Source organism: Xylocopa sonorina, chromosome 10, assembly GCF_050948175.1.
Source record: "Xylocopa sonorina isolate GNS202 chromosome 10, iyXylSono1_principal, whole genome shotgun sequence".
Classification (NCBI taxonomy): Eukaryota; Metazoa; Arthropoda; class Insecta; order Hymenoptera; family Apidae; genus Xylocopa; species Xylocopa sonorina.
The window spans coordinates 7,247,024-7,272,501 of NC_135202.1; the positions used below are offsets into that span (position 1 = coordinate 7,247,024).

Below are 25,478 nucleotides of genomic sequence, written 5' to 3' on the forward strand. Positions count from 1 at the left end.
TCGAATGAAAGTGCAAAATGCTTAGTCAAAATATTATATATAAATCCATAAATAGCTTTTTGTAGAAATTCTTTGTATATTCATGTCTTACTTAATAAAACAAGAAAAGCACACGACACAAATATTTATAATCTGAACACAAAATAAAGATAAAAAATAAAATCGAATAAATAATTAAGACTAATAATAACGTTAGATGTCTGTATTAGGAGGTTTGAGAAACCCTGCTGTACCGAATTAAATTTTAAGATCCACTATCCTTTTTAAGTTAATGTTATATATTATGCCATTTACACGAATCAGATAGCAATACTATGAGTTATCTTCATAATATGCTCATAACTAAAACGATTACAAGTAAGTCTTCAAACTGTGGAATCAAAGCCAAACATGCGATCTTATAATAAAACGATCACAGACTATACGCGTGCAATAACTAGATTTTTTTTAGCGTAACGTTAATTGAGAATGGCCAAACTTTTCTTCATACGGAATAACTGGAAGAAAATGCAGTAAAATCTTGCATTTTTTCCGTACGTATCAATAGAACAACATGTAAAAAAAACATTATTACTATTATTCTTAGGAATACTTTGAATAGCAATGTTTTGTAATTTATATACATATATATTTACACATCTATATAAATAGGCATAACTGTATATAGCAATAATTGAAGTTTTTTACATTATATCTATGATCTGATATATATATATATATACACACACGCATCTCTTACGAAATAATACTCGTGTAAGTACATGCATATTGAACGAACATTTGTATCTATCGCGGGAATTATTCTGTACTTATACTAATTGTTAAATATTGATTAAAATATTGTATATAAAATGTATACAATTTTTCTTGCATTATCATATCGTACAAGATGTGCAGGTTCAGTTTAGATAATTGATAAGCCTTGTGAAACTTTGTTATCATCACGAGAGTTTGATATACTAAATCCAGGAACTATTTTTTAGATCAGATATCTTTCTCTTCATTTCCGTACAATGTTACTTTGCGAATTGTTAACCGATATTTTTGTATTCTCAAGAAATTATATTTAGCCTGAAACATTGTAATTGTGCAATAATATAGCCGAACGTATATATCTAAAGGCGAATATAAAATGCTCTAAATAGTTGTTTATATAGATGAATGTCATAAATACTATTTAAAATTGGTTGGTTTTATTAATGCATGTTTTCGTTAATTGATACACTTAATGTGCGTGTTCCAACGATTCGGGCGTGGCGTAACACTAACACAGTCTCATATCGGAGGTTGGCTTGACAAGAAGAAGTGTTCCTCTATTTTGTTACATTTTCCTCGTTCATTCAGCTGTCTGGTCTGAACTTACGATATTCATACGCCATGTTAAAATCGTTAAGATTTCGTGTACAGTTTATTTTATTTAAATTATTACTGTGTTTTGTACAGTAACTGTGCACACAATAATCCTGATGTTTCATATAATACTGAACGAATACAAACCAACGATTGCCTAATTTAAAAGTGATTTAATCTAGTGACATTTCTTATTGGCCCGTTGCTTGATGCTACATGGATGACCAGATCAATACAACTGTCTACCTATATGTGAGTTCCTCATGTTCCCGTCTTTTAAATAATTTCTGCTGCATAAAATTACAAGCAATTTATTTATTTAAATATCGTAAATGACAATTCCCTTATATCTTATAATATTAGAAACAAACGATTATATGGGATACAATTTTTTTACATTTTGAATTTTGATTGCAAGAAAACATAAGTAACGCGATATATCTTACACATATGCATGTCGAGAATACAAACACTAAACGCACGTAAAGAATGAAATTGTTTGCAGTAGTATTAAAGCAATATATTCACTTGTCGAAATTTGAAGTCTCATTATCTTCTGGGTGGCGCTGAAGAACTGCGATACAAAAAGGACTTCACGCAAGTGTGTTGATTGGTAGTATTGTTCGCGACACCAAACGTGTGTAATTTATTCGTACGCTGTACACCAGGATCAATGTTCTAAACATCTGTTGTATCTCTTTATAGATAAAATTGAATAATGATAAAGCTTGTCCGACCCCGATTAATTACGTTCGATGTCACTGGCACGTTACTGATGACGAAGTTGGAGGAGCATTATGCTGAAATTGGCTCCCACTACGGTCTATCAGTTGATCCACGCAAATTGGCGCGAAGTTTTCGAAGCAGCTTCCGTAAACTTAGTCTAGAACATCCCGTGTACGGCAAACATACAGGCATTGGATGGGAAAACTGGTGGAGAAAAATAGTTCATAATGTTTTTAAGGATCAGCATACTTTTGTTTCGGATGCCACTCTGGATAAGGTGATAACTAAGAACCATCACAACGTCAAAAACATTACATTTTATTATAAAACGGATGCACGATCGGTCCGTTTGAAGTTTTTACATTTGGTTTTTGTTTAACAAATAACAATCGTTTGAACATAGCGGTAGATTATTGAACGTATTACTATTATAATATTAACGTGATTGTATGAAACTTGTAACAACCATATTTACTGTTATCCGTTTTATTTCTGGTACAACGATATAAAGTGCAGGAAGTATTATCGTAAAAAGAAAAATGTTTGTTATTTGCAAAAAAAATGTGAAAGATTGAGTCAGTTCGTTTAATCGAATTTATACTTATTATCGATGACCCTTTTTTATCATTGTGACTCATAGGTTGCTAACAACTTGATACAGTGCTACGGCACGAGTATGTGCTGGCACAAGTATCCAGGCGCGATTGAATTACTGGAGTATCTTAAAAAACAGGGCCTGATCTTGGGAGTGATATCAAATTTCGACGAGAGGCTAGAAGCGATACTCGAAGACACGAAGATACGTTTTTATTTCTCCTTCGTTTTAACATCGTATGATTTCGGCGCAGAGAAACCGGATACTTCGATCTTCGACGAAGCGCTCAGATTAACACGAGAACGACATAATATCGATGTGGCTCCTCAGGAAGCGATACACATCGGCGATTCTATCAGTAACGACTACATCGGTGCGAAGAAAGCCAACTGGAATGCTATCCTCATTCAACATGATAACGATACTGCGATCGAGAAGAAAATCCCTATTGAAGACGTAGTTAGAAATCTTGAGGATTTGAGGATACACCTTTCTGCCCTTCTGGATAGGGATATGTAATGTGTGCAATTTGGTAAAAAATATTTCAAATATAGTATTTTAAACGACAAAAGTGTTATACACTAAATTTTAAAAACCAACGAGAAAATTTTTTTATGTTTTATTCTTAATAGTTGAATGCATTGTAAAATTTAAAGTACGACACCGTTCACTGCTAAGTTGCAAAATGTAACTCATGGATATATAGTATTATGACATTACCATAAAGCTTATAAGTTAATAACAAATCATTTGTGGATAATATTTGTACTTGCTGAACATGTATGCACATTCATAGTAGTAACTTTACTCAGATATAATTCAAGCAAAATTCAAACTACTTAATCATGTACGTAATAACTAGTGATTAATTTTACTTTATAAAAGATACATATATATATTTTGACAGCATACATAAATAAAGATACTTATATATGAATAATACTTCTTGATATTACTTGATGCAAATAACATAATTAGTATTTAATACTCGATATTATTTTATAAATAACATAGAATTAAATGCTGTATTAAAAAATAAATTTTAATTCAATTTAAATTTTTTGTAACTTGTTAATTATTTCTTTCAACCTACACATTCAATCCTTCACACAAATTCTTACAACTGATACTACACCTCAAAAGCAATAAAAAAGTTTCACTCCTACTATTGATTGCGTCTTCCAAACCGTAAGTCCTACAAGAAAATGACGAAGAATATCGAAAAGAGCGATAAATTTGCTATTATAATAGTCCCTATTTTTCTCTGCTGCTCTCTCTCTCACCTTAATTGCAGAATTTTAGAGTACTGCTGATTAAATAAAGAAATTTCTTAATTTTCATTTAATAGAAAGAGTCAGATGATTTGTATCTCCCGCATTAGAGGTAAGAGAGAGAAAGATATATAAGAAATCTATAAGAAAGAGTGAGACAGATGTTACCTACATACTCAAGAACCCCTGGCGCCATCTCTGTGAAAAGTGCTCAAACTGGTCGCTCAGCATTATCGACAGCGAAGTGAACTACTACAGCACTAGCGCCATCTCTTGGAAGGGCGCTGAAACTAGGTCGGTAATTAGTTTCTCTACTTTCCTCAGAGATGGCGCTAGTAGTTTTTGAAGTCTACTTCGTTGTCGATAATGCTGAGCGACCAGTTTGAGCACTTTTCACAGAGATGGCGCCACGGGTTCTTCAGTACAGTAAGTAACACCTGTCTCACTCTTTCTTGTAGCTTTTTATATATCCCTCTCTCTCTTACCTCTAATGCGGGAGATACAAATCATCTGATTCTTTCTATTCAACGTTAAGGAATTTCTCTAGTTAATCAGCAGTACTCTAAAATTCTGTAATTACATTTATGTATATGAATCACTCTGTATATATACTGTAAATGTATATTATACGTTAAGACGTCTTTTTTGACATTGCATTTTAATTTTTATATGTGATACTCGACATCAACTAATAATTAAATAATAATTATATTTTTTAATTGTCTGGTTTTTCATTGACTTTATAGTAAACTAAATGTATAGATGAAGAGTGAGCTTTTATAGTGAAAAAATATGTAGATAGAAGAGAATACCATGTGAAAACATTTGTAATACTCTAATGCAGCGTAGATAGTAGGAGGAAGAAGTCATCGTTACCCGAATAATCTTTCTCTTACTTCCGTTTTAGCGTGATATCAATTACTAGTCACTCGTTTCGAGGCGACCTATAATTTTCAATTTAACTCGTAAAAGCTTAAAGAGTTAACTGTTTCATTAGGTTATTCAGTAATTTGAAGTTAAAAATAAAAAGTCAAAGTAAGATATTTGTATTAAATTACGTACACTTTTGTAAAATATTCATCTTTCTTCTTCCCAAACTCGAGATGCAATCTGGAAAAAGAATAACTGTTAATGCGACGTTATTGTATATTTGCATGCGTTATTATTAACAATAAATTTAAAGAACGTTCTGTCGCGACATAATTCTGGTGGGTTTGTACTTTCTACCGCAAGTGGCGGCGTGCTACCACCACAAATGCCCCGGCATAAGCACAGTCGACCTCCACACAGTCTCACTCACACCTCCTCTCGGTCAGTTTCTCAGTGAGCTGTCGCGTGGAGAGAGGCTTTCTTCATGGTTTTCTGATTTGTCGGTCGAAGAGGTTAGAATAAGAATTTATTCTCCCGTTTCAAAAGTTTTCGATACTCTCTCGCGAATTTCGTCCGCTCAGCGGATCAGCAAACGATTCGCTGCCGGTTTGTGTCTCGTATAATTGTGACTGTTAATTAGTTGAGGATCTCGCGGAGAGTACCTCTCGTAAGAGTTGATTTTTTCCTCGAACACGGCTAATGTTTGCGTTATGATACGTGATTATTATGATCGAGGTGAATGCACGCGTATCTTGCTAACAGGATTTTAAATAGGTGACGAAGGATAGATTTTCAACAAAAACACCGTCGAATTTAGTTGCTGGATTGTTCAGATTTGAAAAACTCAAAATAGCATCCGTCTCGATATTCGAATAAACGCCACCTATGAAATACCATGGAAGAGCCTTAGTTTGAATTAAAAATTGCTCGCATTACTGACTGATCTATCATGCTTGTATCACGGTAATATAAAAGTATATAACTTTAATCAAATGTATAAGTTCGAGGAGATATTCCTTCCACATCTACGTTGCAATTCTTACGAGAAATTTTCATACTTACGGGGTATTAAAAAGGCAGAATGTCTTATTTTTATGTAAGAGCAGTGCACGATGTAAATCTGTATTCGGTTCGGTGTATCGCGAGCAAATAAATAATTGTAAAACTAATATCATGATTCGATGAACGTTAAACAGATACAAAAGGTGAGAAGCGTTCGCGGAATGCGGTCTCGGCAGTGAAAACTAAGAATTATTGTCGAAGATCTTGCGGCCGATGGACCCAGCTGAGAATCAGTGCTTCCTTTAACCTTCAAAGAAATCTTAAAAAACGAGAGTTCAGATTTCACGGATCTACGTCTCCGCTGAAGAGAGTGGATCGATATTACGATAGAGGAAACTGACCAAATAAATTTCGAATATGACCAGAGGAAGGCACAAGACTACGTTGACGCTAATCGCGATCTGCTTGGCGGCGGCATTCGCGGAGCCTGATCCCTCGGAAGAACTCTACAGCCGATTTTCAAAAAGTCGCGACGAAGACAAGTGCTACGGTGATAATAGGAAGCCACAGGTTAGCGTTTTTCTTTCTTTTATATTTTTAGAATTGAATCTTGTAATTCTTCTGATTTTTCTTGATTTTACAGTTACGAAAAATCATCGCATTTATCGCGAAGAATAAATATTAACTCCTGAATAGTTCCACGATTGTTTATTTTTTATGTTCTAGTTTCAATTAATTTGAAATATAAATATGAGCATCAGCAGCCCCCTGTTTATACTTAGCCGTGAGAATTTCGGTTTCTTTTTTCGGAGGATATTACTACATTAGGTTATCACTGCAAAGGTTCGAAGTTACATCAACTTTAGAAGATAGCTACGAAGAGATAAAGTTACTAGCGCACTAAATGTGAAGGAATTGAAAAAATTCTGGATTTAAAATTTTATATTCTAGGCCCCGACTTGTTATTTCTCTTAATTACTTCCGTTTTCCTTCGACTCGATAAGTGAAATATGGAACTGCTGTAGCCAACTATTTTCGTGGAACTCTTAAATAGCATTTTCACAAGAATTTTTGTGGACACCTGGGTCGAAAATGACCTGCGACTATTGGAATCCCAAAGTATTATAATAATTTATGACCTTTAAGGTCGGTACGCTAGCACTTCCTACGAAACGATAGCAAATTTTCTCTGGGATTCCCCAACTTTATGTTTGATAAAGGAAACACTGGAACCAGAAATATATATATGTATACGGATAATGAAGAAACCAGGGCCGCCGCGTGGATAATAGGCGCCTGTATGCAAAAGAGATTTAGCGTTCTTCTGCATGATACAAGATTTGTAAATCACACAGAACAAAATAATTAATTTCAATTGAAAAAATGTTTACTTAGGTACATATAGAACTAAATCTTACTTTAGCCTTAACACATGAAAAGCATAAAAATGTTCGTGGTGATATGACGCATAACCGCACGCGGCGGCTCTGAAAGAAGCTATTAAGTCCAAACCATGATGCATCTAAAATTTCAGTTTACGATAATCAGTATTGTTGAACACGCGTATGTTGTAGAGGTGTATACCAGCGTTTGAGAATGCAGCGTTCAATGTGTTTATGGAAGCTACGAACACGTGCGGTCAGGACCGGCCGACAGAATTCTGTAAACAGACCGGCGTCCAAAAGAAGTCTTGTGAGATATGTCAGTACGGAGATCATCCGGCTTCGTTTCTTACCGATCACGATAATAACGACAACGCGACATGGTGGCAGTCGGAAACCATGTTCGAAGGCATCGAGTATCCCAATCAAGTCAATCTGACGCTTTCCTTAGGTACAATATCTTAAAGATATTCCAATTACTATTACAAGACAAATACATGTGCTTTATTCTACGGTGTTTTGCATCTACTAAATACGATGGTTTAATTCAAGTATATTCTGTGGTTTAGATCACGTTAATTGTCATTCTTTCGAAAATGGGGTAGATAAGGCTGATGAATCTTACACCAGAGATAAAGAGAAGGAGTTCATTCATCGTTATTGGCGATGAACTCTTAACATGTCCTCAATGTTTGCCAGCCTCGTTATCCCACCTCCACTGCTCTTCTTTTTCCATTTTACACCCTTATCTATCAGGATGCGTGTGCGATGAGATAATTCTTGGAACCACGGAACCGATTGGGAAACATGTGTATAAGCAACTCTTGCTTCGACTGTTATACGGCCAATAGTGGCGTTAAGTTGTACGTAATATGTACATATGCATAATGTGCGTAAAATTTTATTCACGGTTATTTTCAGTGAATTTTTATTATCGACTAATAGATGATCCGTAGAATACTGTACATGCGTTGCTGTTCTTCCAAATTCGAAAATTCTTTATTAATATATCGGAAACTAATAAGAGTTCGAAATTAAAATTTTGAATTTGGTGCATACCCACCTTCTCTTCCCCCGCCACCAAAGTTCATGTTGATTAGAAGCAATCTATTAATAGTATAGCTTCTTAAAACATTCTATCTTGTTTATTTTCCAATTATCAGCGTTACAGCTTTCAAGTAGGCAAGTAAACATTTTTCTGCGAACTAGTTTAAACGTGCTCCGAGTCTCTAAGTGAATAATAATATTGGAGTCTCGTAAAAATTCACAGAACACAGAATCGTTGCCTGTGCACCACATGTTCATTCACGAGAGAATTAGTCGCTTGCTTTACAGCCCTCTGACCTCACTGTGAAGGAGTGCAGTGGCGTAGAATCTGGTTACATATTTCTGGAAATTATTTAGAAAATGGGCGTACCACCTTCGAATTTAATGTTATAAAAGACAATATCTTGATCAACATTTTTCTACATCGTTACAATAATATGTATTTATATGTATGTGCATGTATTCATTATCTTCTTTTTGTTTAAATAATTATAGGCAAGACTTTTGATATAACGTACGTTAGAGTGCTTTTCGAATCGCCGCGACCAGAGAGCTGGGGAATTTATAAGAAAAGAAATGAAAAATCACCTTGGGAACCATATCAGTTCTATTCAGCGACTTGTAGGGACACGTATGACCTGCCGGATTCGAAGGAAACCGTGCGAGGCGACGATACCAGAGTATTATGTACTTCAGATTATTCCGATATATCGCCCTTGACAAAGGGTACCGTCGCATTTTCCACGCTAGAAGGTCGACCCTCAGCGTACAATTTTGAAACAAATCCAGCGCTGCAGGTACAATTTTATTAATTAATAAATTTTCAAAACAGATAATTAAAAAAAATGAATTATAATGTATGAGAAATTTTTAAATAAAATACAGCTTCTTAGACGCAGTTTCCATTTTGATCAGGAGAAAAGTAAGCGGATCCTGTTATTGCGAATGATATTTTCGTTTTCAGGAATGGGTACAAGCAACCGCACTGAGAATCACTCTGGATCGATTAAATACGTTCGGTGATGAAGTTTTTGGCGACGATCATGTATTAAAATCTTACTACTATGCGATTGCTGACGTCGCCGTTGGAGCACGTTGTGCCTGCAATGGTCATGCTGGGGAATGTGTAGATAGCACCAGTATGGATGGAAAAACTCGCAGAGTATGTAGGTAAGATAATTTATAGACATACTTAACTTTTGATGTATGATAATTGGATAAAAGTGAGTAAATAAAATACCTTCTGGGTATCCTTGCTTCAGATAATATCTTATTTATTATAGTATATACGTGATATAAGAATATAATTGGAATCACTTGATAGTGATTTTAAATTTTTTTCACACCATCGTTTATATCTAATATTTCAACGTATAAGTCCAATATAACTGTGATAGATTCTTTATTACTCTTTTGGTAAACTATTGCGTTACTACTTTCAATTTACAGATTTCGAAAATGACCGAATTTAATTCTTCACAGATGCGAGCATAATACCGCAGGCCCAGATTGCAACGAGTGTTTGCCTTTTTACAATGATGCACCTTGGGGTCGTGCTACCACTACAGACGCGCACGAATGCAAACGTGAGTATCGTAAAACAATTTGTTGTCGTAAAACGTCCGTTACTCTACGTATTGTATCAAAAGACTTTTAATATCTTGGAAGTTGGTAAAAAATTTTTTGGATGTGGGGATCTATTTCTCTTACCTTCTATACTCTCTGCCTATACCAGAGATAAGGAACCTTTTTACCATTAGAGGACGCATTTAAATAAAGGGGGCTGCTATAATTTTATATTATTTGTTTAAGCATATATCGTATAATATCTATATAATTAAATATTAATTAATGCAAGAGTTCTTATGAACTCCGCACGTTTCTCACCTATACGTTTTTTAAAGAACATTCCTCGCACCTTCACCTTTTGCCCACGCAGATTCTTTAAGGTCGGTAACACTCTGCACATAAATAAGAAACTTCTGGTTAGAATCTCAATTATGGTATCCTGCAAATCAATACATGTAAAACTTACTAACACAAAAAATATGTTCTATTATGTTATTAACATTTATTGTCACTGATTATGAAATTGTATCATCTAAGAGCGAAATGTTTCTTGGGTATCGTGGCTATCACCTTTCTGAACAAGCGTAGAGAGTTTGCGTTACGATCACGTGGCATTACCTAACCAGCTTTACCTTTTACGCTCATTCCTTGTTCTGAAGTGGGGATTCTGGTGGCAGTGCAGGGGCACACAATGCAGCTTTTCTGTAGATTGCGAGCTCAGTGCTCAAGATATCGCGATACAAGCGGACATTTACTATCATTACGTTGTTTAGGCCGCGAACCCGTGCGATTTTTTCGTTCTTTCCCTTTTTCCAAGGGAACGAAAGTAATCTTGATCTTAATGCCGATTGCTCTACATGTGCAGTAATCACCATTATTGAGACTTCATTGCATTGCATTGCAAATAATAATAATCTGTTGATCTCATCAATCGATTTTTTTTATCGAACGATCAGTATAAACAAATAATAAAGTTATCGTTAAGAAATCCTATCATCAATCCCCAAGTATAGCTCTCAACTAATTTAATGTTGTAACTATATATTGTATTGTAGTTATTTTATTTATTTTTTCAACTGCTTACTAAAAATGTAATGTGCACGTCAATGTCAAAAATTCTGTTTCGTTGAGATAAAATTTGTGCTTTAATGGAAAGTGATAGCCGTTAGAAGATATTTGTTATTTTCGTATTTACAAAACCTACAACCGTGTGTCCTTCCGAAATGAGGTCAATTGCGTATTTAATACTCGTAAACGCAATGATCTGTTCTTCATCACGGTGGAATGAAATATTTCTGTGGAATTTGAAGTCCAGTAAATATTCAGATAATACCATTTCTCGTTTTTAGAAGAATATTGTGTTAATAATAATATTTTATGATATTGTTATTTCTAAAGTTAGAAAATTATTTCTCATTGGCATAATGGCGTTATTTTTGCAGCTTGTAACTGCAATGGCTATTCGGAGAAATGCTACTTCGATAAAGAACTGTATAACGCAACTGGACACGGTGGCCACTGTTTGGATTGTCGAGCTAATCGTGACGGCGCCAATTGCGAACGCTGCCGGGAGAACTTTTACCAACATCCGGAAGACAATTACTGTGTCGCGTGTAATTGCAACGAAATTGGTAAATTGTGTTCCTCGCAGTCCAGCGACAAGAATTACAAAAATCATTAAAATTTACTGCATTACATAAGAGAATGTACATTCATCGCCATTTATATAAAATGTAGATGTGAAATACTTGGTTTTGTTTACCTAACAGGATCGAGAAGTCTACAATGTAACAGCGAAGGAAAATGTCAATGCAAGCCTGGCGTAACAGGCGACAAATGTGATCGTTGCGCGGCGAATTATTACAACTTTGGTTCGTATGGCTGCACCTCGTGCGAGTGTAACGTTGTCGGTTCCTTTATGAATACACCAAGCTGTGATCCTGTAACTGGTGTTTGTAAGTGTAAAGAAAACGTCGAAGGGAAACGATGTCGAGTGTTAGTATACATATATCGCCGTTATGTTTAAATAGAAGTCGTATTTTACCATAAATTCATTGATACCTCGTTTTTGTAACAAATAGATGTAAACCAGGATTTTTCAATCTCGCGATGGACAACGAATTCGGTTGCACACCATGCTTCTGTTACGGCCGTTCTGCGGTGTGCAGACCAGCGACTGGCTATTCTAAATTTGTTATCGAGAGTATGTTCGTCAGAGGACCCGAACGATGGACAGCCACCGTCGCTGGTAACCCGATATCGCTTCATTACGATCCGTTCACTCAAACGATATCTGCCACGGCACTGGATCGAGATAACGTTTACTTTGTTGCACCTGGTAAATATAAATAATAATTGAAATAAATAACATTTAGACAATAAATAAGCACGACACAGTATTGTGTTTTCTAAATATAAAAAGGCTAATGAAAAGTTTGATTGCACGCAGAGAGATTCCTCGGTGATCAACGAGCCTCTTACAATCAAGACTTGTCGTTCACGCTGAGAATCGGTGAAGCTGGTCCAGCGGCCACTGTTCGTGATGTAATACTCGAAGGAGGGAATGGTGAACAAATTACGCAACCGATTTTTGGGCAGAACAATCACGTACCCTCCGTGATGGTGAGTGGGCTAGCGAAGTTATGATATTCGCAGTTCGTTAATTAATAAACAATAATTTCAGCCACGCGAGTATCGTTTCAAACTACACGAGCATCCTAATTATGGTTGGGAACCTCGGCTTTCCTCTAGAGCTTTCATGTCTATTTTGTCGAATTTAACGGCCATTAAAATTCGCGGCACCTATACGCATCAAGGTATTTCAACGTCAAAATTTGTGCACGAAATTCTGTTTATACTTTCAAAGTATCCAGAAGTTCTTAAGACATTTGATTTTCATTTTACAGGTCGTGGATTCTTAGACGATGTCAAATTGGAGACAGCACAGCGTGGTGCCGCAGGTGAGCCTGCCGATTGGGTGGAGCATTGCGAGTGTCCTCATGGCTATGTAGGCCAATTTTGTGAGTCGTGTGTACCCGGATTCCATCATGACCCGCCAAACGGTGGTCCGTTTGCGCTTTGCGTTCCTTGCAATTGCAATAATCATGCTGATATTTGTGAAGCAGAAACAGGTGCGTATTTAAAATAAGAGGCAATGTACCATTAACATATGTCCTGAATATTTACATCGAGTAATCTTTATCAATCTATTTTAGGACAGTGTATTTGCGAACATAATACGGCTGGTAGCAATTGTGAATTATGTAGACGTGGCTATTATGGTCACCCGTTAAAGGGTACCCCAGACGATTGTAAACCGTGTCCTTGTCCCGATAATGGACCGTGTATATTGCTTGGTAATAATCCGGATCCGATTTGCACCGAATGTCCGTCGGGCAGAACAGGTAAAAATAAAAATTCTTTAGTTTCACGACTTGGAGAAAAAAACCTACTCTTCTTTACGCTGTTCTGTGTTCTAGGACCTAGATGTGAAACGTGTTCCGATGGGTATTTCGGAAATCCCGAAAAGGGCATAACTTGCAGACCTTGTGATTGCAACAATAATATCGATTTAAATGCTGTACGAAATTGTAACCACGAAACTGGCGAATGTTTGAAGTGCGTGAATAACACAGCAGGTTTCCATTGCGAGGAATGTCTTCCAGGTGTGTGAAATTTTGTTACAAAACCGTATCATTTTTGTTCAACTATAATTTATGATTTTTCGAACATTCTACAGGATATTACGGAGACGCATTATCTGATCGTAAGGAAGACGGATGCAAACTATGTCAGTGTTTCCCGCCAGGCACAATCGAACACGATGATGGCAGGGTAGCACCTTGTGAACAATTGACTGGACATTGTACGTGCAAGCCTCATGTGACCGGTCGAAATTGCGATAAATGCGAGGAAGGATATTATCATATACTGAGCGGAGAGGTATTTTAGATAATAGTTTCACGACTGCAGTAACTGTCCAAATTATGTGGATAAACTTACATATACATTTTAGGGATGCACTCCTTGCAATTGTGATCCCGAAGGATCTTATAATCGTACGTGTAATCCTATTAATGGCCAATGCGAATGTAGAACTGGCGTTACAGGCCAACGTTGCGATGCATGCGTTCCTTATCAATATGGATTCAGCAGAGACGGCTGTAAAGCTTGCGATTGCGATAGTATCGGTTCTCAAGACCTACAATGCGATGCCAGCGGACAGTGCCCAGTGAGTTTTCTTTTTTAAATAGAATTTAACATTCAGTGAAACTTGCTCGGATACTATAGAACGATCCTTCCTCTGTTACAGTGTCTCCCTAATGTGGAAGGGAGACGCTGCGATCGGTGTAAAGAGAATAAGCATAACAGACAAAACGGATGCGTTGATTGTCCCGATTGTTACAATCTTGTTCAAGATGCGGTTAATAATCACAGAGAGCGTTTAGCTGAGCTAGAGAACACGCTGAAGAAAATTAATAGCAGTCCAACTGTTATAAAAGATTCAGACTTTGAGAAGGAATTGAAAACTGTTCAGGAAAGCGTGAAGAATCTATTGAAAATCGCAAAACAGGGATCTGGCAGTAAGTACAGGTTGTGTCGTTATTCCTATTTATTTAAATGAAATAACAAAAGGATAATCGTGTTTTAGATGAAAACAAGACGTTGGTAGAGCAACTTGACGAGTTACGTGATCAGTTGAACGAGATTGGTCAGACTTCGCAAACGGTAGATCTGACTGCGTCAGATGCGCACAAAATTAGTACAGAAGGTCTAATGAACATCGAGGAAGCAGAGAAAGTGCTCGATAAGATACACGCTCAATTAACTGTAAGGATAATGATAATATCGTGCGTGATTTGCGAGGGTACGAGTATTTAAATTAAATTTCTTTAAATGTTAGGAAGTAGAGGATTATTTAGCCACAGATGGAGCGACCGCATTACAGGAAGCTAAGGCGCGTGCAGAACAAGTTGGACAACAGAACCAACAAATGACAGCTATCGCTCAACAAACGCGTATGTTAGCAGACTTGTAAGTACATCAATTTTCTTAACGCGTCAGTTCAATTGTCTTAAATAATATTTCCAATATGTACATAATTAATTGCATTTGTTTACAGAAATGTTAATGAAGCAAGAAAAATTCATGAACTAGCGGAACAAGCTCGAAATACAACAGTAGAAGCTTACGGCCTTGCGAAGAAAGCTATAGCGAAATATTCAAACTTGACGTTCGTATTTATTCATTGATCTAATATTATAATTAGTAATCCCTATGCTGGTCTATGCTGGTGCTTTTCCGTCTGAAATCGTTTCGCCTGTATTGTGCTTACTTTAAGATCTTTGTTTTTGTATTTAGCGAGGATATTAGAGGGTTGGAAAATAAATTAGAGTCATTGGAGCATCGTATAAACGAGGTGAAAAATCTTACCAGCATAGCAGCCAATAAATCGTCCGCTGTCTCGCAAGAAGCGATAGACCTATTGATTCTGGATTTGACACTTCCACCTGTTGACATTGAAGAGTTACGAAATCAAGTTGAAGAAGTGAATAACGAGGTAAATTTAAGCCATTACAGAATACTGTTGTTATCGGTAATAGTGTAAATGTTTACGAAATACTTAAAAAATAATATATCGTATAGGGTTTGCGATTGAAGGAGCAAGCACAGTTGTTGTTAGATCAGAATGAAAATTTTATATATGAAATGGCAGAAAAAGTAACGAAGAGTGAACACTTAATAGAACAAGAACTAGATCAGCAGGAAGCTACTGCTGAACTTTTAGCCGAGTTAGACAGAGCAAATCAGATAGCAAATGATGCTGTTAAACGGGGTGATCAAACGTTAAAGGAAGCTCAGGAAACATTAAAGAAATTAAGTGGTATGTTTAATTTCTTAACCATTACTTTCTTTTTAAGAAGAAGAGTAATGAAATTGATGTATAATAGTAGAAGAAAATGTATGGTTAATTATGATATTACTTTTAGAATTTAATGCTGAAGTAGAACGTGAACGCGTTAAAGCGCAAGATGCTTTAAAAGGTATAAAACTTATCGAGGAATTAATCAGGAATGCAGAAGAACAATCTATACTAGCCGAAGAAATCTTAAACGGTTCTGAAAATAATGCTGAATATGCTCATGAGAAAGCACAAGAAGCTCAGGTAAGTTAAGTATTTGTTTTATTAGTGTTCACATAATTTAGAAAATTTATTGTTTAATATATACGAAATATGTTTATATTAGTCATACGCTGAAGAAGCTAGCCAAAAGGCAAATGCTATTAGAACCGAAGCAAATAAGACTAAAATAGAAGCACTTCGTGTAGGAAATGAAGCCGAAAAGTTACATCAAAGAGTTGACAGTACAGATGCTAGGATGAAGCAGTATGAAATTCAAAGTGGTCAAGATACAAATCTTACAACAGAAGTATTATAACATTATCCTCGATATGATATCCATTCGATAACTCGCAATGCCTTCACTTTAATTTCTTAATCTTTTGTTAGGCGAATCACAAGGTCGGCCAAGCTAAGACCAATGTAACATTAGCATCACAGCAAGTCGATAAAGCTTTATCTGAGATAGCTGAAATAATGAAGGAACTTGAAAATCTACCGGAAATAGGCACGTGTTGCGTCTGCTTTTTGTTTCTCTAAACTTAACAACACGTTCAAAGGTTTTCTAAATTTAAATTACTATATTTTAGACGACGCTGACTTAAATCGACTAGAAGAACGCTTGGGTGCAGCTGAAAAGGAGATCGCAGCTGCAAATCTAGATCAAAGAATTCGAGCGTTAACGGACGCAAAAAATTTACAAACACAGTGGGTAAAGAATTATGAGGATGAAGTTAGTAGATTAAGAATGGAAGTTGAGAACATCGATGATATAAGAAAAGCATTGCCTTCTCGTTGCTACACTCGTGTACGACTTGAACCGTAACGCTCAATGGTAAAGTTAATACTTAAAAGTGTGATCGTTCTAATTTTCATATCATCAGCGATGCCTTACATGCGTTGAGAACAAACGTCGATGATCTAGAATTTTTTAAATATTAGAAGAATAACATAAGAACATGTTCACACATACAAAATAATAATTGCAAAATTGGTAGTCTTTCAGAACCTAAATAAATAATATACATATCGACTTTCCTTGAGAATCGTAAAAAGAAATACTTTGATCGGATTATGATAGAATCGGATAGGATATAATATATTGCACTAGTGAATCATCAAACGAGCAAGATGATATTATTTGCATTTACATATGCATTTTTACACTCCAATCATTTTATTTAATATGTCATTTGAAATATAATCTTGCATTTCTTTTTTTTTAAGATTAATACCATGCACTAACATACAAGCAAGCGCAGTAATGATCATTATACCAAAGATTTTATGTAGTAGACATATTTCCCTCTGTTATCATTACCCAGGCCATTTGCATTACTCGATTCGTTTAACATTTTCTTTTGTTTAATACAACTTATTTGTACATACGTACAAATATGTATATAGCATCGTCGTACAATCGACTGTGAGAATATTCGAACGTCAATACAATTTTGACTTATATTTTGTACGAATGTCTAACAAGCAACAAATAAGTATTACGGGATATCACAATACAATATCTTAAATGCGAAAAATAAAAAGAGAGGTGTTGATTATGTGTCATTATCTGAATACTGGATGAAAATACTATGTACTTTTATTTTTGGTTGTAGTTAAAATTGTATTGATGCCTAAATAATTTCGTAACCGATCGTACAATCATTTTATTGTAGTTGCCATATCTTGTAAGTTCTAAGAAAAAGCTTCGAAAGTTCCTCCGAAGGAAAGGCAAGTGTTTTAATTTCTAATATAGAAAATCTTATTTATGAAGAGAACATTATGTTACAATTGAATGGAGAACAGAAGCCTACATATATTTTACAATACGTATATCATTATAAAACGTTTGCACGTATATAATGTAACATTTTTATAAAAATAAAAATACTGATACAGTATCTAATATAAATAAAGAGATAAATAGTTGTCGAAAAATATGTGACACAATGGATTAATATTATATGCCATGTCTATAAAAACTTACGAAATAGTATTTGAGACGAATCGAAGAATATGGGCCGTCAATTGGAAGGTTTATTTCTCATGAATTACAATTTCATCGTAATCGTTGAGGTATAAATTTTTGGTTGGTGTATCGTCAACGTTATATTCCTTAGCCTAATTGTATTTGTATTGCATTTGATTTTCTCTGTTATCAGCGTAACACGAATGCTCGTTCGCGCGGTCGAGACGAACGTTTGTTTATTATTTACATGGCGTGAAGTTCATCTCTACGCACAAGCGTATATTAGTCTATAGTACTTCTCTTAGTATCAACGTGTATATCTAACATGTAAGTACATGTTTCATTCTAATTCTTCGCGAATTAATGAAATATTAAACTTTCAAACTTTGTACTTGCATTGCAATATAGTAGAAAAATATGTTAGTGTGAAAGGCATACACTTTCCTTTCGATGCAAACTGGTTAAAGATAGTATATCCAAAGTGTTTCAATTTAATGCTATTTTTAGCAGTTTTAGGGGTGGGAATTCATAAGAACCCTGTCGAAAATATAATAATTGCAAGTATTTATTATAATCAATCATAGGATATAGCTGTCGATAAATTGATTAAAACAGAATTTAACACATTCAGCTAAATGCTATGAAGAAGAACCAATAAATTTCTTAGGGAAGCTAGGAAATTAAATGATTCACTTAATTATAAATAAAATGATTAGAAACACCAATATAGCAGTCAACACTCCAATGGCTACCCATTGTCTCCGATCTAAAACAAACGGAAAGTAACATCACATGCGTCACTTATAAAAAAGGTAGTCAAGAATCAAGAGATTTTATCGTCGTTTAATAAAACAACGGTAAAATTAAACGAGTGACATAATCGATATTGTATAAGAAAAATTAATACTTATATATTTGGCCCTTCTTCAAATGGTAAACATTTCACATTAGTTTCAACATGCACACTTTAAACAAGCATTTTATAGCAACACTAAACATTTTATCTTTATCGATACTGTGCACTTATGTAATATGAGATATATAGGTTTACTATTATTAAAGAATTCAAAAAATACTGTGCATATTTTGAATTCTTATTAAATCTTCTATAAAATTTTATACGATACAATAAAAGATTCCAGTGCAAAGAACCAATATTGTAAACTAGTTTAGTATTGTAAATGATTTTTAAAATCACAGAGTTTAAGTTATCGATAAATAATAAGCAGTAAATTGTAACATTCATTATATTATAGAAGTTACAAAACAATAGTTTTTATATTTATATATTAATCTCTTTGGAAATTGCACAAGAACACATATACAAAAATGATCTTTGCGTAAACACATAAGCAAAAATTAAGAAAGAATGGTATATCTATAGAACGCACATTCATAAACATATCCCAAGTGAAAGATTATATTCCATGGTTGAGAGATTTTGTATAATAACTTGAGAAGCTGAACGTATAGTAAAGATTAATGTAAAATATTGAAAATTGTTTCAAAGAACCAAAGAAACTAAGTATTTCTTACATGAGACGCAAGTTACATTCTCTCAAACACAGAAATCAATATGTAACGAGTTCTTATATATTATCTTACTGTTATAACTATCATTTGAATAATTTTAATGAGTCAGAAGTTTGTGTACTTCATAGTAACATGTACAGTATACATAAAGTCGCAACTTTTATTCATTGGTATGTCTTCACAATTGGTCATTTGTGGGAAATAATAAAGTATATATCCTTTTTTCTCTTTTTGATTTTTAAATACATACTAGAATAAACAATTTATCGTCCTATGTATGAGTTCACAATGTTATGTTACTAACATTCTTTCAACAATGGAACAAAGGTTTCAATTTCTAATTTTCAATTCATTTTACTACGTTTCACTTTCCTCTAAAGTGAAGCTTCAAGTTACTTGCAGTCACTAAATCTCATACTGTTTACGAACAATATTATTCGCGTTGAGAAACAATCAGCAACCACCATACGTACAAATAATTATTTTTACATTTACTTTCCTTCCTCCCTTTTCTTACTTTGATGCTTTTCCTTCGAACTTTATTTCATTTACATTCATTGCACACATAAACTGATTGGTACTTTCGCAATATCATACGAATATTCGACAGTATTGTATTCTAAACTATTTTTGTGTCTACGCTTCAATGAATATATTAGTATCACATGTTGTATACATTGGAAGTAGAAGTATCAGAGGTTTTAAAATATACTGAAAATGTTTCTCTAACATTATATATATATATGTATATATACATCCACGTGTCTCCCTATAAGTCTATTACATTAAAATTTTTCCAGGCACAAGAGTTAGTTGTGCTACTTATTTCTGTTCTGACACTTGCCTTGTTACATTTGGCATAATCTTTTAAAATTCCTATACATTAATGTACTTATGTACAATATCATTCGTTTCTCTCTATACCTTTTTAATATACAATAATTCAACAATATATTTTTTTCTGACGTTGCTATCTAACTTCATGCAACCTTTTAGTGCCTATCGTACTACATAAATAGTTATAACATTAATTGTATTAGAATAGTTTTGAAGCTAATCATTGTTATCCTTTTTCTAATTGCAACTGGTCCATTTTGGTACTACATCTTTGGCATTTACTATATTTAAATATATGTGACAATCTTTTAACAACTGCTTACATCAGAAATTAGTTTCCTTCACCTTTTGTGTATCTTTGTTGTAATAAAGAGAAAAACAAATATGATATATTTATAAAATGTACTAAGAATGCATAAACAGTATAGAAAGATAGATATTAAGATAAAAATTTGTTTAATTTTTTAAGTGTTACAATACTAACAAAAATAAAAGTAGCAGAACATTTTAAAGTTTAGGTAGTGATTACTAGTAAATATACATCCTCCTTTTTACTTTTGTTTCATGTTTTCAACATGTTTTGTGTTGTGATTAACATTTTATTAAAACTTTCATTACCTAATTTGTTTTAGGTATATTAATGATGTTAAATAATTTGTCAATTTAGTACTTAATATGTTTTGTTCATACAAAACTTTATTTGTGAATAAGAGAATAATACGAAATGAAATTGAAAAATTAATCACCTGTTACATATTGTCTAGAAACATACTATATTTTTATAATCTGTTGCTTTAGTTTTGCGAGACTTCTACCCTCCAATAAATTTTCTGTTTAACTATGGATCAATCTAATACCAAATATATTTGAAATAGAAAAAACTCAGATAATTAAAAAGAAGTGCAACAGTGCTGAATATCAGTTCAAATTGATTTAAGAAGTGTATAGGAAACGACTTATTCACAAGTGATAATGATATGCAATGTTATTGTAAAGAGAAAATGAATTATCGGATTTGTTACAAGACCCCATAATTTTTCAGTAGATGTTGGAAATTATTAGCTTTGGATTGGATAAAAATTAGGTGTTAGTAGTGAAACTAAATGAATGTTTAAAAACAAAGTTGAACGAAGCAAACAATTAAGCAAATGAATGTGATTTGTAAACATTACTGAATAATTATGGTAAAAGTATGGTAACAATGCGTATTTAATCTCCAGAACACAAGAAACAGTTAGTTATTGTATTGGATAAGGACGACAGAGAAGAAGGTTTAGAGGCAAGATTAGAAACGCTAGATGTTGCACTAGTAGGAGCAGGAATGTAATTATTATAGTTACCATTACTCATATGAAGAACTTTGGCCATTTTTTTCATTGTTGCATCCAACTTGGAATCCGTCATCTCTAATTCGTTACCAAATTCATCTAGCATACTGAAACGAGAAAGAACATATATTTAAAATTGCTTTAGTTTTAGAAATGGCTTTATTTATAACAAACATCTTTTATATGTTACATCTATTCTTTTTCTTTTTCATATTTCATATATTCTCTGTAATTTATGCTTTTCTGCGCATTGAAATTTCTCATAAACGTATAATCACTTGTAGTAGTATAATAATATATTAACTATTAAACTTACACTGCTTGTTCATCTAGTTCAGTATTGATTTGTCTTGATACTGTTTTTAGCGTTCCGATACTTTCACCTATCATGTCTAGTTGTTCGTCTTGTTGCCTCATCATGTCATTTTGTTGTTGTAACGTATCACCTAAGAATTGCCTATTCGGACTGTCGATTTCATTCTCCAATTTACTGTATTTTGTTGTACCATGGTTGACAGGAACTCGTGCAGGGCTATTATCTAAAAGAGGCTGTAAAAGATAAAAGAACGTGAATAACATAAATTTCTATATTAAACTGTACTAATTATTTACTCGTTACAATTACACAACTGAAAGAAGAAACGTAGAATTGTGTAATTAACAGTTAGATAAATTTTTAAATTAGCAAACAGTTATTTATACGGTGAAAATCATTTCGTATTATACGTAATAACGGAGTATTGGATTTACCGTATAAACCATCTCTTCTTTTTTGTGATTCCGATTAAACGTACTATTCTATTTGTGATTTCATAAAGAACGTATCGTTACGAAATGACTAGGTACACTTGATAATTATTTTCAATTCCGTTAGTTAAACTATTTGTACGTTTACAGCTGACTAACATTGTCAACAATTTGACAGTTCTAGATAGATGTCGCAAGGTATACGAGTATAATTTGTAAGCGAAATTCAAAAACGAAGAGAATGCGTCCGCTTACAAAATTTTGTTTACAAGACGCGAAGCATCGTAATAAATTTTATTCACGAAAGTTTCGATATAAATATAATAAGCGTTTGATAAATTTTAATTACGATATCTTTTGTATTCTTTCTGATATTTTTCAAACTATAATAAGAACTAAGAGTCGTAAAGATGTTTATGAATGCATTCAATGCATTTGCAATTGTTTACGAATGCATTTAAAGCATTTTTAACTGTTTATGAATGCATTTAATGCATTTGCAACTGTTTATGAATGCATTTAATGCCATCCCTGTGCGGTGGGGATCAGAATACACCCACAGTATCTCCTGCTTGTCGTAAGAGGCGACTAAAAGGGGGAAAAAAGAGTTAACAAAAGAGTAAAGAATTTTAGTTAAGAAAAAGAATAATATACGCAAAGATATTAAATGCAAAAAGTGTGCTAAGAGAGAGAATGCATGCAAAATAAGAGTATTATGCTCTCCCAAACGCCGACTACTGGCATTAAATAATCCAATAGAAAATTTTACACCATAACTGCATTTAATGCCTGTGCAATTTATTATGAATGTATTTGATTATTATATACCTGTCTCGCTGTGTTATCGCGGTCTCTGCCTCTACTTAAGTTCATTTTGTCCTTCATGATCTACAACAAATTAATGGTGAAATTAGTTAACGCGTATTCGTAAAAATACATTTAAGGAACATCAAATAAAACCTTTAACTATATAACACAAGTATCAGACAGTATATAGCCTAGAGTACCTTAACTTCCTCTCGCGTTTGTTCGATAAAACTTCGTTGAACAGTTAACTCCTTGTTATCTATTTTAAACTTTGTTGGATTTTTTTCTACAATACGTATATATATATACATATATATATACATTCATATGTAATACGTTAAGGCTAATATAGAATTTATACAATAAAAATTATTGTACTACATAATTATTTACACCAGAGGTACTCGAATTGAGCTGCCGCAGCAATAATATTTCATTCATCGTAGTAAAGACAATTGAGCATTAAATTTGCGCTGTTTTCTTTCTTCTTTTTCTAAGTATTGAAATCGCTTTAAGGATATCTGTGCCGCGGCGAAAAACGTTCGAGAACCGCTGATTCGTACAATCAAAATTTAAAGAAAAAAGAACCATTCTTCTTAATATACAAATTTCTAACAAGTGTAATATATTAAAGTACAAATATTAGATACGCGAATAAAATTGTTTTCATTTTTATTCAACCCCTTATTTACCGACGAGACTTAAAAGTTTCTTTCAAGCCCATATTCTATGTAATGATCTTGGTGATAACTTGTAATGAAAATTGTTGGTGTTTACTTGCAACTAAATTAAACATTTAAAAAAGTTGGGACAAATTTAAAACATCTTCAAGAGATTCTGTAAGTAAAGGGTTAATATCGTAAACAGTTAATGTTATATGTTTTGTACGTAATATAAAGGATATGGATCGTGTCCTCCAAGTCATCGAGATCCCATTCGATCGAGCGCAAGGCTTTCCGCAATTCAGTAGTTGTCCACTCTAATTCGTCGCGTGAGATTAGAATTCCCCCGCTCACGGTAGGACTCGTGACAACAACATCCTGCAATTCCGTCCAGCGCCCGTACAAACCTCGGTTCTTATTTAAGGCCTTACAAACCTCGCTAAAAAGCACAACGTTTATTTGTATCTCAAACAACAAAATTGCGATACACGCGTGTATCACAAACGACCAGTACGAAGCACACCGTATCGTTCGTAGAACACGAAGTTCACGGAAGATTTAATATTTAACAACGAAGATAAAAGTTGTACTGTTCTTACAGCGCTCTAGTAATTAATATTATATTATATAATATGCGAGTTTTTCTTTGGTTTTTTAATGTTACACGCGTAATGACTCTTCTTGTATAGTAAACGTAGGCTAAAAATAAGAGGCGTAAACAATATTCGTCGATTTGTTTCAGAGACTTATTTGCGACATATTAAAATACGTAAACACGAAAAGGCGATGAATCTAATCTCATGTATCGCGAAGAAGAGTTCGGTGCCGTCTTTCGATAAAAATAACGAGCCGAACGTGAGATGTATCCAGTGAACGGAATAGTGTGCCGAATGTTAAGATTAAGTATAATATATGCGTGTTAAGATAAGATTCGAAGCAAACGGATTACTACAAAACATGACAGTATTATAACAACTATAGAAGCTGTTTTAAAACATCGAAGGGTAAATAGGGTCTCTTTGTAATTTAACTCGCGACTATTCTTCAAGGGTCAATGTATATGTGTGATTTTAATGGTCGTAAAAACACCAACGAAAATTCAAACTGTTGACAACTTCCGGAAAATTTCGCAGCCTCGTTTTATTATTGACAATCCTAATAGTCGAGTAGTATCCATCGAGTAACACTCGATGCTGCTACTTACTCTTTGACGACAAAGAACGGATTCTCCAGCGTCATTCCTTCTTTTAATTTAAAGAGGTGGCCTTTCTCGCCGCCTCACGGCACCCACGGATATACGTATGCGCGATTTGCCGATCATCGGTGGAAATTCGAAACGATCTCGACAGGACCACCGATTACTCACAGAAACGATGACAATAATCAAATTGACACTTGCTCGCGCCCCACTGTTACGCTACCACAACGTCGTGGTGTATTGTGACGTCTGCTTTCGGTCTCCCTGCAGACGACTATTTATTCGATTTTAACGTTCGTGCGCAAACACGCCTCTCTAAAAGCCACTGTAATATTGATTTCGTGTTGGAACCATTTAAAGCGAAGTTCACAACCCCTCTCGAGATAGTAGAATGGTACGGAATCGAAACAGCGATAGAACGTTAGTAATGCGATGCTACGCTACTAAATCCTGTTGTATTATAA

At 34.2% G+C, this 25,478-nt stretch overlaps 3 protein-coding genes across 8 annotated transcripts; 2 read left to right on the plus strand and 1 right to left on the minus strand.

Moving 5' to 3' along the window:
- The first annotated feature begins 1,818 nt into the window (after nt 1-1,818).
- LOC143427846 (rhythmically expressed gene 2 protein) lies at nt 1,819-3,449 on the plus strand. 2 transcript variants are annotated; one of them, XM_076902321.1, is made up of 3 exons: nt 1,819-1,987; nt 2,056-2,353; nt 2,717-3,449. In XM_076902321.1, exons 2-3 carry the CDS (start codon nt 2,069-2,071, stop codon nt 3,188-3,190), a joined length of 759 nt encoding a protein of 252 aa, XP_076758436.1. In that variant the 5' UTR covers nt 1,819-1,987; nt 2,056-2,068; the 3' UTR covers nt 3,191-3,449. The 2 variants fall into 2 exon arrangements, with proteins under 2 accessions (XP_076758436.1, XP_076758437.1); XM_076902322.1 differs by having other exon boundaries at nt 1,819-1,963.
- A 1,759-nt stretch (nt 3,450-5,208) lies between these two features.
- On the plus strand, nt 5,209-17,469 carry Lanb2 (laminin subunit gamma-1). The gene is made up of 26 exons (XM_076903356.1): nt 5,209-5,324; nt 6,009-6,384; nt 7,389-7,647; nt 8,739-9,040; nt 9,208-9,413; nt 9,726-9,829; nt 11,255-11,443; nt 11,582-11,807; nt 11,894-12,150; nt 12,262-12,434; nt 12,496-12,628; nt 12,719-12,943; nt 13,028-13,216; nt 13,292-13,477; nt 13,552-13,754; nt 13,828-14,043; nt 14,125-14,395; nt 14,464-14,642; nt 14,716-14,846; nt 14,935-15,045; nt 15,174-15,372; nt 15,459-15,696; nt 15,803-15,978; nt 16,061-16,243; nt 16,324-16,441; nt 16,524-17,469. Exons 2-26 carry the CDS (start codon nt 6,232-6,234, stop codon nt 16,757-16,759), a joined length of 4,863 nt encoding a protein of 1,620 aa, XP_076759471.1. The 5' UTR covers nt 5,209-5,324; nt 6,009-6,231; the 3' UTR covers nt 16,760-17,469.
- LOC143428466 (syntaxin-6-like) lies at nt 11,857-25,422 on the minus strand. 5 transcript variants are annotated; one of them, XM_076903355.1, is made up of 7 exons: nt 25,021-25,419; nt 24,059-24,255; nt 23,355-23,449; nt 23,176-23,235; nt 21,917-22,149; nt 21,613-21,707; nt 11,857-12,147 (listed from the first exon to the last, which is right to left on the minus strand). In XM_076903355.1, exons 1-7 carry the CDS (start codon nt 25,053-25,055, stop codon nt 12,134-12,136), a joined length of 729 nt encoding a protein of 242 aa, XP_076759470.1. In that variant the 5' UTR covers nt 25,056-25,419; the 3' UTR covers nt 11,857-12,133. The 5 variants fall into 5 exon arrangements, with proteins under 5 accessions (XP_076759470.1, XP_076759467.1, XP_076759469.1 ...); XM_076903352.1 differs by lacking the exon at nt 11,857-12,147 and adding an exon at nt 18,443-18,668 and having other exon boundaries at nt 25,021-25,418; XM_076903354.1 differs by lacking the exon at nt 11,857-12,147 and adding an exon at nt 19,943-20,628 and having other exon boundaries at nt 25,021-25,420.
- Between the last annotated feature and the right edge of the window lie 56 nt (nt 25,423-25,478).